The following is a 17287-nucleotide window of genomic DNA, read 5'->3' as shown; positions in this document are numbered from 1 at the left end:
CTTCGGTGGATAGAGGCGGCCTCAGAGATTCGACCAGAACAGCGGGTCAGCATTATTGGGTGAGTGACGGCACGAAATTCTTGACTGGCAGAGACTTTATTAGGTCCTGCCGGTTAAGAATAAGTGCTTTACCGACCAGGTCTAGGACCTCTCGAGGGCGAGTTAGAGATAGGGGTTGGAGAGCAGGGTGCTTTGATCCGGTCACACTAGATCGGGCACCGGAAACCCTTAATCATGTCCTTCAGGTGTGCCACCGAACGCATGCAGCGCGTATTAGTCGGCACGATGCTGTGGTCTCTTATGTTGCAAAACAACTACGCGAGAAAAGGTGTAATGTTCATCTAGAGCCTCGCATTAAGACCAGGGAGGGCCTTAGAAAGCCTGACCTTATCGCGACGAGAGATCTGTCTGCGGTAGTAGTTGATGCACAAGTTGTTGGTGAGCAATCCGATTTGGGGACCGCTCACTACAACAAGGTCCGCTATTACCAAGGTAATGCGGAGATCGCAGCATTCGTGTCCGGCGAGTACGGTATTCCTGTGGACCAAATCTCTTTTACATCGGCCACCCTCAATTGGAAAGGGGTTTGGTCCCCCAACTCCGCCAATGATCTGAGAGGTTGGGCGTTTGTCCAAAAAGATTTTAAGATCGTTTCCTCCAGGGTGTTAATTGGCGGGCTGGCCGCATTTAATATCTTTAATGCTAGCGTGGTAACCAGGAGAGATTGAATGGGAATCGGGTAGAGTGAGATTCAAGTTAGTTTTGGTGACGCCTGCCATACAGGCGCAATATTTTTTTTATTATTTTTGTTTTGTATGGCCCCCAGGGACCAGCCTTACCAAATAGGTTTGAGTTGGCGTATAAAGCAATAAAAAAAATTATGACTCTCTCTCTTAACGCAGACGCGGTGTCGTGCATGGGTGTATGAGCGCGGGTTCACGATTTTACAAGGGCAGGGATGGTCTTCTGACAAGATCTATCTACGACGTAGGGTCATTCAGGGAGATTCGCTATCATCGCCGATCTTCAATCTGCTGACCCATAGGCTGTTGGAATGTATCCCAGCCGAGGTCTGTGTGACAATCGGAGAAAAGACCATCAATGCATCTGCCTCTGTGAATGATATGAACCGGATTTTTGCCCTCTGTTGTAATTTGATCTCGAAGCTATACCATCAGGCTTCCTTGGGGAACGTGCTTGTCCGAGCCTTAAATAAGGTAGACAAGGCAGGAATGACTTAGAGCAGAACAAGATCTGGCTCAGATTAATTCTTTCCTCGAGGCTGAGATATCAACTTGTGAAAGAAGATTGATTGATCAGGGTTCTCGTCTGGACTCTCTCAACGATGTTAAAAGGCTATGGACCGGAAAACTCCATTCTTCTGTAGATGGATGTGGCCTCAGGGACTCAACAAGAACACCTGGTCAACATCGTTGGGTGAGCGATGATACAAAGTTCTTGAATGGCAGAGATTACTTAAGATCCTGCCGGTTGAGAATTAGTGCCCTACCGACCAGATCGAGAACCGCTCGAGGAAGGATGAGGGTGAAAGGTTGCGAAGCAGGGTGAGCAGTCGGATTTAAAGTCTGCTCACGACAATAAAGTCCGGTATTACGGTGGTAATCTGGAGATCACGGCATTTATATCCAACGAGTACGGGATTCCGGGGTCTAACGTCTCCTTCACATCCGCCACCCTGTATTGGAAGGGAGTTTGGTCTTCCTGGTCTGCAAATGACCTTAGGGGGTGGGGATTCGTCCAGATAGACTTTAAGACCGTCTCATCCAGGGTTTTAATAGGGGGACTGGCGGCTTTTAACATCTTTTTCGTCAGCACGGCAACAAGATATGCCACGCGCACCAAAGTGGGATAGTGGAGCAAGACCATCGGAAGTTCCTTGGGTGCCGCCTGCCAGAATCAGGCGTAATATTTTTTATTAGGGACCGGCCTCATGCTTCTCTTCATTCTTATTATTTTTATCGAGTATGAGACCGGCGTTTTAATTAAAAAACAATTATGACTTTCTCCCTTAACGCAGACGCGGTGATGTGCAGGCGGTGTCGTTTTAGACCAGATACCACGGCACATGTTCTGGGCTATTGCTTTTTCAACAAGTCCTATCGAATTGCGAGACATAATGAGATCCTTGATCTCGTAATAAATAAGATCTTAAAGTGTGGGATTGCCATCAAGGTGATGAAAGAACCTGAGGTGGACATCAACGGGGTCCTTTTGAAGCCGGACTTAGTCTTGGTAGAGGAGGATGCTGTTGTTGTAATCGATGTAAAGATTAGATATGATCAAGAGCAGTCCCTCTTTGAACCAAAAAGAGAAAAAGAGCCAAAATACCAACCTGTCGCTGATCACCTCGGTGGAACCAATCGTTGTTGGCTCTAAGGGGCCCTTTCGCACCTTTCTGTCCGCACGCTCGAGAAATGTGGATTCACGGTAGGAGATTGTAAAACTATTTCATTAATAGCCCTCAGAACATCTATGGAAATTTTCCTTTGGTTTCTGGGTGGCTTGGTGATCGAATGCTACAAGATGTCATATAATTCAAGTTTCACTTTTATGACGATCTTCTTCCTTATATACCCTTCCTTTTTATCCTTTGACTATTTCCTTATTTTACTTTGACTATTTTTTTATTTATTATTTTATTTTAAATCTCCTAACGTGGGTGGAGTAAAATCTATAAACGCCATGGAATGTAGTATACATATATATATATATTTTCTTCTTATACTACCGGAAGATAGCCAAATGCCTCCTCATCTAATAAGTGACGCGCTTGATTGGATTAACGAGTACCTCTTCAAAGTATTAACTCTTGTTATCAAGACATGCGTCTAGGATAGTCCATCAGATTAGTAAAAAAACCGATGGTTGAAGATATTGATGAGCGTCAGATTAAGGTAAGGAGGGTTAATTACTAGCTAAAAAATGTACATTTAAAAAATCTGATAATTTGAGCGTAACGTAAGGAAGCAGGAGGGTTACAAATTTGCAAAAAAACGTTGTCTTGACATTCTCGAGCACAGTTAATTTTTTTTAATTTGACTCTCTGAACTACTGTCTTACTTCACTGACGGATCGGTTAATGTTCCTGATCGTAGTAGATGTGGCTGTACCTTTTACTCAGCTGAAAGCGATTTCCGTTTTGGCATCCCTTTGCATCTCCTCGTACAGCGAGGATAATAAAGCTTATGCTTTATTAACCGCACTCAAGCATGTTTTGAATCATGGTATGAAGGTTTCCGCGGGTATGTATGCCCTTTAAAATCAAGTTTGGTTTGACTCATCAGGATCTCCATGATGTAATCGATTTAGAGTACTCTACTTGCCTTTGGGTTGGATAGCCCTATTATGGTGACAGGTCTAAGTTTTGTAATGACTATTTACTCCGCAAGAGGTTACTAATATAGAAGAAGAAGACAGATAGTTCAAGCATGGTCTAAGCGTACGTATTGTTATTGCACACTGCTGCTCAATTAAAAACTTTTTGAAAATTAAATTCGATAAAGTTAAGTCAAACTTATACAGATTTTAATGATTACTCCGATATATTTGGGGTGGCTTTATTCTCGGATAATGTCTCATATATACAGTGTGATTTTTATATTCCATACCTCCAACAATATTTTTTAATTCAACTTTTTTTATTTAAAAAACGAAAGAAATGAGATTTAAAAATATGTAGGGGGTGCCGAACATAAAAATCACCCTGTATATGCTTTTTTGGCATATATGCATATTTAGTATAAAAAATATGAAGATGGAAAAAATGAAAAATATGAAAGTAGCATATTGTGCTTTTTTTCTTATCACAGAGTATTTACGTCATCGGAGATTCATAAATGTGACGGTGTCTACAAAGAACGAGACCTAAGAAGTACAAAAATTTAGACTATGTTTATGATAGTTTAACCTTGAAACTAGATGCATTTGATCGGAATGACTTCGGATTAAACCTAATAAATTCCGGATATAGTTACACAAATCGGGAAAATTTTGGACTTAACTGAACTAATTCTGGATGACAAAGTTCTGACCGGTCTGTTTCGACTTTAATTCCGAATTAATTCAAATCGAAGGAGTCAGGAATTTTAATCAGAGTAACCTATAATTTTTTGGTTCTTAGGTCTCTTTCTTTTAAAATCACATCACATATTTATAATAATGTAATAACAACCATCTCAATCGAATTTGAGTTCTCTTTTACACATCGGACATTTGTCACTACTCTTAAGGCATTGTCTTAGACAATCGGCATGAAAAATATGATGACATGGTGTGATACGTGCTTTTGTCATTGAAAATAGACAAACGGCACAAACATCATCAAATTTTTCAATTTCCTCACATGTTGCTTTTCTATATCTATTAAGAATTTGTCTTTCTTTTTGAAGTGCGGAGCCGGAATTTTGAGCGAGTTCCTTTGATCTCAAATAGACGTTGATATAGGTGGCGACTAGTAAAAATCTCCACGACGCTGATGTGGGAATTAGAATAAGTGTGAAAATCAATGACATGACAATTGTAAAACAACGAAGTATCACCGGTGCATAAAGATTTTCAATATTCTCAAGAATTTCTAATTGAAGAAAAATAAGTATTCCCGGGAACATTTCCACAAACACCTTCTCGGTGGCTAAATAATAGAGCCATGTAATTGATGTGTACAACATTGAAGGTCTGAAATTTTAAAACATTGCGTACATATTATCTTCAATAATCTCAATAATAAATAGAGTATACTCTATATTATTATTATTATTATATACCCAGCAAAATGAAAACTAGTTCATTTGAATTGAAATGAATATAGCTTGGAGTTCAGTGAATTCCGCTTAGCGACAAATTCGAATTGGAGCTATGTTGCAATTCTCCTGAATTCGACAAAACTGAATTCTACTTCCAAACTCTCTATTTGTACTATAATTCAATGAACAAACTTTTGAGCATTATTTTTTTTAATTAGTTAGCACAAATTCAATGGACGAGTTGGTCATTTTGTTTGAATTCTCAACCAATGAAAACTCATTGGTACGAATTGAATTGAATATACAAAGGACTTCACTGAATCTTGCTTAGCGATAAATACGAATTGGACTTTGTCAAAAAAGTTAATTCATTTCAATTCATCTGAATTAGTTTTTTTTTACTGGGTAGGTTAAATTTGCGTCTGCGATGCCTAACGTGACATCACTTCCGTCAGTAAAGTCACAGAAAGTAAAGCGATTACCATCATGGACCCAAGTTTCCATTGGCTTATATGGGAGATTTTAGAAATTAATTATTTTCTCTGAAATTAGAAAATAATTTATGATAACTTTTTGTGTTTCAAATAAAGTAGTAATTGAGGGTTCACATGCAATAAGGGGATACGCATGAAAGTGAAAGTCCCCACGTACAGCGATTCTGCGGCTGCGCGAGGGGCTAACGAAAATACTGCGCGTCCCCTTATTGTATGTGAACCCTCAATTTATGCAATTTACGCTTATAATTGTCATCAATGTCTCAATGATTAAAAAGTAATAAAAAATCAATTCTAGCAGACGAAATTCTCTTCTGCTAGTTCTGTTGGAATTGATTTTTTAATCGTTGAAACATTAATGATATAATTAAAAGCAATTACGTATAAAGTACTTTTTTATTCGAAACAAAAATAGTTATCATGAATTATTTTCTAATTTCAGAGAAAATAATTAATTTCTGAAATCTCCCATATAAGCCAATGGAAACTTGGGGCCCCGGTGCTGTGAATTTACCGACAGAGGTGATATCACGTGCTTTTTTGGGCAGACGCGAATTTATCCCACTTTTTTATCCATGTTTAATTTATCAATTTTCTACTTTATCATCTGCGACAAAAACAGCATCAAAGAAAAAATTTTACTAACCTATAATTGTCCAGTCCTTGTTCGAGACCGAAGAAAAGTAGCATAAAAGTAATGGTCACAACAAAAGTGACAGCTTTCGTCCATTCGAGAACAATTTTTGTTGCCGACATGGCGAGATGTTTAATTTGCGATTGTTCGGTGAGTGTAACGTACGGTGACCAATCCTCTTTTTCAATAAGCTCCTTAATATAACTGACACAGTAGGCAATCACATTGTAAAACATAAGGGTATACAAGCATGTCATTCGCTGTTGTGGAACGAGAACTTTGTCGGACAACATCAAAAATACTATTTGATTCATCATTAGTGAGAGATTTTTCATTTTTAAAAAGAGATTCTCCGCCCTATCAATTGGTCCATGGATACGTTTCAAGAAACCACTTAGAGGTTTCCATCCTTTTTTCGCAAGATCTGAAAGAAGAAAAGAAATTCAATTAATATAGATTTAAATATAGATTTTTTCAATTTTGTAGAAAAAAATTATATTTATATTCACTTCAATGATTCAATCTCCTCTCCTTGCATATTCTATTATTTTTCCGCTTTACTCTATCTTATTTATTTCCTCTACTTCTTACTTCATTCACTTCCCAAGCAGCACATAATATTGCAGTAATATTACCCGGTAATATTACAGAAATATTAAAATGTCCGCCTCATGGCAATATTACCGGTTAATATTACTATAATATTACAATAATATTACTACAATATTACAGTAATATTACTGTAATGTTACTGTCATATATATTTTTTTAAATATAATTATTTTTTAATTGAATTATATAGGGTGGATTTCACTGTTTTGAATTAAGTTTTAATCCTTAAAATAGCAGTTTGCAAAATCGAATTTCATCTGTGAGCGCTACGCGATCATTATGATTATTTCACCTTACCGACTGATAGTAACATTTTTTTGAAAAATGATAATATAAAAATTACCGACATCCGTTAATTAAAATTATTTTTCCTATGGTTCTCATGATTTTAGTAATGGTCTATAAGTAAGAATAATGTTAATTGTACGCCTACTGAAAATTCTCATGTAGGATCATATATAGGATCTCACATAAATTCATATATTAAAATCCACATAAAATCCTATGTGTCATGTAAAAAACTATATAGGATCTTATGAAAAATCATATAGGAAATTGAGACATGATTTGAAGTGGGATTTGATGTAAATTCTTATAAACATATTCTTAGGTAATAAATTATGTAAATTCCTATGTGAAATCCTACAATTTTTTCTGATCACATTTTTTCCTTCAATTTCTTATGTCAATTTCCTTCGTGTTTTCTCGTTAAAAAACATACAAAAATTCATTGCTCAATCCTTAACCAGAATTTTTCCTATATCAAATCTTTTTTCAGTTCTTGAATAAAAAATTATTACAGAAAATCTGACATGAAATCATATTAAAAATCCTCACGTGGGATCATATATATGATTGATTTGAACATAAGAAATCATATAGGATTTCATGTAGATTCTGAAATATCTTTATCTAAGATTTCACATAGAATTATATAAAGGAAACAATATAGGATTTCATATAGGAATTTTCAGTTGGCAGACGGCAGTTTATAAAAAATAAAAATTGTTTAATTAAAAATCAAATAATATTACTGCAATTCATCTGAAAGAAAAAAAAATTGTGCTTTGCAATACACTTTCTGAGTCAGAGTCTCCACAAAAAATTAAAAGGCATTAAAGTAAGCTGCAACGCTTATTATTTTAATCCAATTTTGCTTATTTTAATCCATTTTGGTATTAAAATAAGCAAAATTGGATTAAAATAATAAGCGTTGCAGCTTATTTTAATGCCTTTTAATTTTCTGTCTCAGCTTTTATAGTATTCAAGACTGTTCTCAACTGTGAGAAAAAAAATTATCACCATCTGGCGGCGTAAGAGTGAAACTATGATGGTCTACATCTATATTGGAATTTCCCATATAATTTCCTACATAATTTTTCATATAATTTTCGACTTGATATCTTAGATGGACAATTAAAACAGTGAAATCCACACATGACATCCCACATAAATTCCTATATGATGAATTCTTACATAAGATCCTATATAGGATCTCATGTAAGAATTCATCATATACACGGACAAAAAGTACAACTGCATCTGAGAATTTTTTCGCCATAACAATTAAATATTTCGTCAAAAATGAACCAGCGATATTGTATTGACAAAATGCCTGACTAGAAAGATTGAACTCTAAATTCACTATAGCCGAATTGGCTAAACTTTCGGCTACTGCGGTGAAACTTATTCACAGCGTTGGATGTTTCGTTCCTTCATATTAATTATATTCCCAAATAGCTCGTTCACGTCGTAAAATTTTTTTCCGTGTAGGAATTTATGTGGGATGTCATGTGTGGATTTCACTGTTTTAATTGTCCATCTAAGATATCAAGTCGGAAATTATATGAGAAATTATGTAGGAAATTATATGGGAAATTCCAATATAGATGTAGATCATCATAGTTCCACTCTTACTCCACCAGATGGTGATAATTTTTTTCTCACAGTTGAGAACAGTCTTGAATACTATAAAAGCTGAGACTCTGACTCAGAAAGTGTATTGCAAAGTACAATTTTTTTTCCTTTCAGATGAATTGCAGTAATATTATTTGATTTTTAATTCAATAATTTTTAATTTTTATAAATTGCCGTCTGCCAACTGAAAATTTCTATATGAAATCCTATATTATTTTCTTTATATAATTCTATGTGAAATCTTAGATAGATATTTCAGAATCTACATGAAATCCTATATGATTTCTTATGTTCAAATCCATCATATATATGATCCCACGTGATTTTTTATTCAAGAATCCAAAGAAAATTTGATGTATGATTTGATATAGGAAAATTTCTGGTTAAGGATTGAGCAGTGAATTTTGGTAGGTTTTTTTTATAAGAAAACACGAAGGAAATTGAAAGAAAAAATGTGACGACAAAAATTGTTGGATTTCACATAGGAATTTACATAATTTATTACCTAAGAATATGTTTATAAGAATTTACATCGAATCCCGCACTTTAAATCATGTCTCAATTTCTTATATGATTTTTCATAAGATCCTATATAGTTTATTACGTAACACATAGGATTTTATGTGGATTTTAATATATGAATTTATATGAGATCCTATATAAGATCCTACATGAGAATTTTCAGTAGGGACTACCATAGGAAACGGACATGAGGAATGTTTTTTGAGATTTTTTTCAAGTTTTAAACTATAGATCAAGTCGTTCTTACCTTGGCAATCGATTTTGGTTTTTATGATTTTATATTCATGGTTCGATTTACACGCGGGTTTCTATTCAATTCTATTAAATTTCTTAAACAGGGGAGAAACTCAAAAACAGTGGAAGGGAAGTAGATTAGCACATGTATGTTGCGAGTTCATTAAAAAGGAAGAGAGTGGAATGGAGTATAAGAAGGATGTATGTATTGCTTTTTCATTTATATTACAAGTTTAGTAGCACTTTTTAAGTTCATTTTGTGTATAAAAATTATGTAAATTATTTCTTTTATAATAAATAATTCAAAAAGAAATTTTTTTTTTAAATTATAATAAAAACAACAAAATTTTAAGTATTCCTATCTTAAAATTAGCGTTTTCTCAAAATAACAAATATTTGACCAAATTTTACATTATATAATGACATTACAATGATTAATTAAAATTTAATATCTCATATTCTTAAATTAAAATGTTCACATTTGTTTTTAACATTTTATCAGATATAAGTCTAATTTTGTTTCACCAAACAAAATTCTTTTTTTTTTGTCATTCCTTAACTTTCTTATATAGGTATACATATCTGTTCTTAACAGAATAAATGTAAACAATACTGTGGATAAGTTTATAATTGAATTTTTTTTGTATATTTGACCTGAAATTACAAAAAACACTTAACGAAATATTTAGTATTGAAGAAATAATTTAAAGTTCACTTATCAATATTTTCTACTTAGATAATATATAATATATAAATATTAAAATTATAATAATTAGTACATATTAATAAATTATTATTATTAATATTATTATAATTATTATAAATTTGATAATTATTTTGTTGAGAGCAAAAATAAATTTCTCCTTTTAAAAATGAGAGAGATAATTTTTACAAGGCTCTTTGTTAATAATACATAATATATGAAAGGGTGAAAAAAAAATTAATGATTGTGTTGTATTTATAATGAAAGTAAATGGAGTTTGGCTTGATTTTTCGTAATTTTATGAAATTTACATATTAATGGATGTCAATCAAAGAAGCATTTTGCTAACAGGATGAGACGGATAAGATGGACAGGTGGGTCGAAGTTGCATGGCAACCGTTATCGTGTCCCTTTAGAAAAAAATGAAGAATTGCACGCAGTATAAAAACACTTCAAATTTCATTCTCTCAGCCATATTAATACATTAGATCCCAAAAAGAACATCTCAAGAATTCTTTTAAAATTGTTCTTCTTCAAAATTATAAGACTTCAGAATTTTAACTAAGGTAAGAAAATCTATTCTTTTTTTTTCTTCTATATTTAATTTAATATTTTTTCATTCATTTGAATTTATATATTAGATTAACAATATTAGCAAATAATTATTTATTCGAATATTAATTTTTTACTTGCATATGTTATTTACACAAATTTTCAAGTTTTAATTAATTTCGTGGGACGTATATGAATTTTGCATAAAAATCTATATGGTTAGAATTTTTGTTTTAAAGAAATTTTCTCAAAATTTCTTTTATTTTATTACTTACAGTTATTTTTTTAGACAAATTTTCATTTTTCGAATTAATATTTAATAGAATTTCTTTTTCAACAAATTTTTACAGATTTTTTAGGTACCGAATTTTGATTTTATAGAATTTCTCTTTTTCCACTTTTTATTTTTAAAAAATACTAATTTAATCGAATATTAATTTAGCAAAGTTCCCATTCAACAGAATTTTAAGTGATTTAAATTTTTAAATGCCAAAATTTTCAATTCACCGAATCTTCATTTATCCGAATTTTCATTTGCACAAATTTTTATTCGATAGAATTCTTAAAACGCCGAATTTCCATTTGACCGAAACTGTAAATGACCGACAAACAATCGATAAAAAGATTTCGGCGCGAATTTTAAAATCAAACAATCACAATTTTCTTTATAAATATTTAGTTTATTCTTCCACAATTATTTAATAAATTAGTTTTTCGATTTTTTGGAATAGGTAAGGTAAAAGAAAAAAACTTTCACTTTTTTAAATTTGTAAGACAACGTTTGGGTGGTCTGGTTCGCCACCATCATCAAGTCACTGATCATCATTGTGGCGAACCAGACCACCGAAACGTTGTCTTACAAATTTTAAAAAGTGAAAGATTGTTTTTTTCTTTTACCTTACATCTTCCAAAAAAATCGAAAAACTAATTTATTAATTTTCTTTATAATTTCTGGAGTCGATTTATTGTAGCCTAAATCAAAAAAGTTCAAATTAGCAGAAATCGAATTTCTGAACGTACGAATTACTAAAAAATCAAATTTCGAAAAATTCGTATTTTTCTTTAACCCATTAACGACCGCCAGGACGAAAAATTTACCTTCACTTAGCAGCTGTTATTTTATATGAAAAAATAATTCAAAAAATTCAGGATAGCCCATTTCTAACGTAAAATTTATCGCTCTTTTCGATTCTGAAGTCCAAATTTAATTATAATTAAATCCTTAATATTTATAACAATTTTATTGCAAAAAAACATGATTTTCTGCAAAAAAATTTTTATTCAAAAAATATTTTGACATGGAAAACGACAGTTAATTTGCTCCGGAACCCAAAATATCGCGTCCTCGAATACCCAGCTACAAAACTATATAGTTGCGAATTTCAAAATTTAAGATGGCGGACGACAAAATGGCGATTTTCCACTAAAAAAAACACGAATACGGTATAAGTTTTCAAAAATTCAAAATGGCGGATCCAATATGGCGGACAATTTTTTCAAAAACTCAATGGATTTATCTGAAATTTGTTACTCGGGGGTTTTTGGGGTAGCCAGTTACGAATCTGAAGTTACTTTTCAATAATTCAACATGGCGGATTCAAAATAGCCTACAAATTTTAAAATTCACCGAATTTGCTTAAAAATCAATACTTATTGAGTTTTCGGGGTCGTTGATTTCGAATTACTTCACTTTATATTGAAATCAAACACATTTTTTATTACTGATCTACTATTTTATTACTGTAATTCGAAATCAACGACTCCAAAAACTCAATAAGTATTGATTTTCAAGCAAATTCGGTGAATTTTAAAATTTGTAGGCTATTTCGAATCCGCCATGTTGAATTATTGAAAAGCAACTTCAGATTCGTAACCGGCGACCCCAAAAACCCCCGAGTAACAAATTTCAGATAAATCCATTGAGCTTTTGAAAAAATTGTCCGCCATATTGGATCCGCCATTTTGAATTTTTGAAAACTTATACCGTATTCGTGTTTTTTTAGTGGAAAATCGCCATTTTGTCGTCCGCCATCTTAAATTTTGAAATTCGCAACTATACAGTTTTGTAGCTGGGTATTCGAGGACGCGATATTTTGGGTTCCGGAGCAAATTAACTGTCGTTTTCCATGTCAAAATATTTTTTGAATAAAAATTTTTTTGCAGAAAATCATGTTTTTTTGCAATAAAATTGTTATAAATATTAAGAATTTAATTATAATTAAATTTGGACTTCAGAATCGAAAAGAGCGATAAATTTTACGTTAGAAATGGGTTATCCTGAATTTTTTGAATTATTTTTTCATATAAAATAACAGCTGCTAAGTGAAGGTAAATTTTTCGTCCTGGCGGTCGTTAATGGGTTAAGGGTATGTGGGTAAAGAACGTTTTTTGGGGTTTGAAACTTTCTCTAAAGTAAAAAATGATTTCGGGTTAAAATTTTGGAAAAATGATTTCGTTTGGTGCAAGGAATCTCGCTGTTCTTCACATTTACTATAACATAACGCAAAAATAATTAAAATAAAGCAATAAATAGTAAAATAATGTATTTTATCATAGTTCATTCAGCGGCCACTCGCTCGAATTGGCGCTGTTTACTGGAACACTGATACACTCAAGCAATGTCTGTGTATGCGCCGCCATCTTTGTTTTCATTTTCGTTAAAAAACGCCACTTTTTAAACTTCATTTTTTAATAACCCAAGCAGCCGGGATATCCCTTGAATACCACCGTGGAATATTCCCATGATCTTGCAGGAAAATCAAAATGTCCACATCATGGGAATATTCCACAGTGACATTCAGGGTATATTCCAGTGACATTGGGGCTAATATTAAAGGAATATTCCAGTGATATTGAAGGAATATTCCACGGTTATATTGATTTTTTTTTAAGTGTTGAAATAATATAAATACGTTATAAATTGTTATTTGAATAAGCAGGAAGATTAAAAACACATTTAAAAAAAAATTCAATGTAACCGTGGAATATTCCCTCAATATCACTGGAATATTTCCACAATATCACCTGAATATCCCCTTAATGTCACTGGAAAATCCCATGAATGTCACCGAGGAATATTCCCTCAATGTCACTATGGAATATTCCCATGATGCGGACATTTTGATTTTCCTAGAAGATCATAAGAATATTCCACTGTGGTATTCAACGGATATTCAGGGAATATACCGTGCTGCTTAGGAATTTAACACAAAATTATGTATTTTTCGGAGAACAGCGAGATTTCTTGAACCCAAATCTATTATCCCTCAAAATTTAAAACAAAAATCTTTTTTCATTTTAGAGTAAGACGTATACTACCAAAACACATTTTCTCATACTAGGTCACGTGGGAGGTTCCCACATACCCTTAATCGAATTATCAAAAGATTGAAACTTTTTACTCATATAAGTTTACTTTCTATATTTTATATAGCCACAGGGTATTCTATTTGGGCGCGAAATTTAAAAATTCTATATTTATTTTGAATTTCGAGCACAAATAGAATTCACTATGGCTAGATATAAAACATAGAAATCAAACTCACATGAGTAAAACGTTTTCATTTGTTGATAATTCGAACATTTGGAAATTCGACGAAATGAAAAAATATATATTTCTCTAAAAATAGTTTTATGATTAAATTTGATTTTAAATTAAAAAACATGTAAGATTAAAAAAAAAAAATTTTAATTGAAATTAAAAAAAAAAAAATTTGGTTACTGACCTCTAGTTGTTTGAACGATTGTTTTTAATGTTGAAACTGGATATCTGTAGTTGGCACTGAAAACAACCGGAAGTACCAGGGCCGAATAAAGTGCGGGTGCAGGTGGAGGCAACAAAGGAAGGGGCCCCCTTGGGCAAAAAGGAAGCAATAATACTGCACTCAAAAGACAAACGCTTTGTGCTGTTTTTTCCTTATCGACTCCAAATGAATTTGCTCTAATTCGTCCCCGAACTCGTGTTATCATTCCCATTTTTGGTTTTCTGAAAATAATTATAATTTTATTTCTCAATTAAACAATAATTTTTCTTATTTATTATAATAATTATAATATTTTATTATTAATAATTAATATAAAATAAATATGAAAATAATTTTTTTAATATTACATTTTATGGAAATGATGACAAAGAAGAAAGAATTTTTACACTTTCTTGTAGAGTTTTGCAAAAAAAAAAAAAAATTTTGCCATATTTCCGTTTGAAAACAGCGATTTCTTGGCAGAACGCCAACTTTAAATCCCACGTTTCTAGATTGAGATTAAATATTCTAAAATCAGTCACTCTTGATTATTTTTGGCTGAAAATTTTCGGCATTCTTAATCGGTGAATTTCGACAATTTCAATGATCGTACTTCATTTTAATAAACAAGCTCGCGGGATCGTTGATTTGTCGCACGCGAAAAAAAAAAATTAGACTTTTGAAAATATTCAAACAAAAAAATGTTCAATTTGCACAAAGATAATTTTTTTTTCAATTCTACACAAAAATTTGATAGAATTAAACTAAATAAATTATTTTTATTATTTTTATTATTAATAGTACATAATATTATTTTTTAAATTCATTATATTAATATTATTTATTATATTAATTTTTAATTATTAATTATTTACAATTATTTATTTAATATCCATTAAGTTTTATTAAATAAAATTATTTATAATTATAAATAATTAAATAAATAATCAATAAATAAATAGTTAAAATATTAACTAAAATAAATTTTGTAAATTAATTATTTAAGTAAAATAAAATTCTTTCGGAAAAATGAATTAATAATAACTATATATATATATAATGAGTTTTCTTTGAAAATTCTTGATGAGTCAGTGACACGTTCATTGTTTGTATTCGTCTACTCATAAAATTAAAAATAAACTATTTGGACAATCAACTGTTTGGTGTGCGATTTATTTTTTCCCAAATTTGCAAGAAACATTCAAGTCACTAATTGCAAGCATAAAAATTCCTATTAAAAAAAAAATTTACAATTTTTTAATAAAACAATATTTAATATGTTCAATAAATTTTAGATAAAAATTGAATATATGTTTTTAAAATTAAAATTAATCGTTTATTGTACAATAAAGATATTAATTAATAATTAAAAATCATTTAATAAATTATTAATTAAATGATTAGCAATAGTATATTGATAATTATTAATTATTTTTTAATTACAATTGACTTAACTTATATAATTAATTTTAATGAATTTTTAAATTAAAAATTTATTAAAATTACAATATAAGTTAAAATATATTTTCAATTAAAGAGTCTTGAAATTCTTTTATCTTTGCAAAAACAACAATTTCTTTTAAATGTATGATTAAAAAAATATAAAACATTCAAATTGATCTGAACTTGAAATTTTTGACTTTAATGTAATATATACAAAAATCTTCGAAACACTTTAATGTTTAAAACAACGCAAATTGGAACTTTCTGTAATCAAGTTTACATTAAATGCGTTTCTCTTCAAATTTTGTAAACAGGAAGAGCGCACAATTTACAATAATATTTTTAAAAATTTTTTCCTTCCAATAAAAAATGTATTTTTTAACTTGATTGTTCAAAAAAATACAATTTTAAAAATAACCCACAATCTAAAAATACTTGCATTTCAATAATTTGATATAATTTTTTTCAATAATAATAATAATTATTTTTATTATTATTATTAATTTATTATTATTAAAAATCGATTAATTTATTTCATATTTCTTTCTTTTATTAAACATTTTGAATATTTTAATGAAATTAACAAAAGTTAACAATTACTTAACAATAATAACAATATATTATTAAAATAATTATTATTTTTGTTATTATTATTATTAACACCGATTATTTTATTTTAGGTTTTTTTAATTTTATTAGATTTATTTATATTACTAATATTTCATAAAATTAACAAAAATTCACATTCGACAGTTAAAAATTAAAAAAATTTTGATAAAAATGAATGAACATTTGTTTTTTCAAAAAATTAAAAAAAAAAAAAAAAAAGAAAAACAATCTTCTTCGTTCCTTATAAATATTTTGACGTCTCTGATTTTGTACACACGTGAAAGTAATTATTTTGGCTCTTTAGTAACAAAAAGCATTAGTGCCACGTGTTTTTGTGAATTTGCAATTTTGTAAAGAATTTTGCAATCATCCGTCATTTGATCAATAGACTAAAAATAATAAATAAATAAAAACTATTCTTTATTGAAAAATAATTATTAAATTAAAAAATTTTTTTTAATCATAAAAAATGCATTAAAACTTTTTTTTTAAACAAAATTTTTATTAAAATCTATTAAAATTAATATAAATAAAAAAAATTAAATAAATTAATTGACATGTAAAATAAATAAATAATAATTAAATATTTTAATTAATTAATAACCAGTAGTAATATTAATAAAGTTACCTTTTAAGAAAATAGTTTTCACGTTCCCTTATAATACGTGGTCCACGTTATATGCACAGGTTTAAAAACAAAATTAAAAAGAAAAAATGAAACAACTTGGATATTTTAGATAAAACACGTCCAATTGCTTTGAATTTCTATGAGATACTGCGGCAATGAACATTTCTGTTTATTAAAGAAAGGATATATAGTAAGAAAATCTGGCAAGGGCCTAAAGCTACGCAAAAGACGCCAAATTTAATTTTAGATTAAATTTAAACACGAATTTTGAGATCATTCATTGATCCACGACGACCTATCCTATGTTTTTTTTATTGAAAAATTTTTCAATTAATTTTTCTTTACTACTTTTTTAATAAATTATTTAGAATTTTCTTTAGATTCTCTAATTTATTTCTTTTTAAAAAAAATTTCACTATTTTCTGAAAAAGAT

At 30.3% G+C, this 17287-nt stretch overlaps 2 protein-coding genes across 2 annotated transcripts in view; one reads left to right on the top strand and one right to left on the bottom strand.

Moving 5' to 3' along the window:
• Positions 1 to 3375: 3375 nt before the first annotated feature.
• LOC127285004 (uncharacterized) lies at positions 3376 to 17014 on the bottom strand. The gene is made up of 4 exons (XM_051310762.1): positions 16855 to 17014; positions 14157 to 14416; positions 5904 to 6315; positions 3376 to 4695 (listed from the first exon to the last, which is right to left on the bottom strand). The coding sequence occupies exons 2-4, from the start codon at positions 14404 to 14406 to the stop codon at positions 4197 to 4199; spliced, it is 1161 nt and encodes a 386-aa protein (XP_051166719.1). The 5' UTR covers positions 14407 to 14416; positions 16855 to 17014; the 3' UTR covers positions 3376 to 4196.
• The window catches only part of LOC127285007 (neuroparsin-A-like), a 21273-nt gene continuing 14274 nt past the window's right edge, over positions 10289 to 17287 (top strand). Inside the window, exon 1 of the mRNA XM_051310767.1 lies at positions 10289 to 10445. The gene's annotated coding sequence lies outside the window, so the exon portion shown is untranslated. The remainder of the gene's footprint in view (positions 10446 to 17287) is intronic.

Source organism: Leptopilina boulardi, unplaced genomic scaffold (genome assembly GCF_019393585.1).
Source record: "Leptopilina boulardi isolate dan_hultmark-lab unplaced genomic scaffold, ZJU_Lbou_2.1 LbouV2_327, whole genome shotgun sequence".
Taxonomy (NCBI): Eukaryota; Metazoa; Arthropoda; class Insecta; order Hymenoptera; family Figitidae; genus Leptopilina; species Leptopilina boulardi.
This window is presented reverse-complemented; position numbering and strand designations above follow the sequence as displayed.

Bases quoted from the DNA above. Each gene is read 5' to 3' on its own strand.
- LOC127285004 (XM_051310762.1), bottom strand. From the start codon at position 14,406: ATGGGAATGATAACACGAGTTCGGGGACGAATTAGAGCAAATTCATTT. The intron at 6,316-14,156 runs GTCAGTAACCAA...TTCTTCTTTCAG, and splicing joins AATCGTTCAAACAACTAGAG to ATCTTGCGAAAAAAGGATGG. The intron at 4,696-5,903 runs GTTAGTAAAATT...TTAAAATTTCAG, and splicing joins CAAGGACTGGACAATTATAG to ACCTTCAATGTTGTACACAT.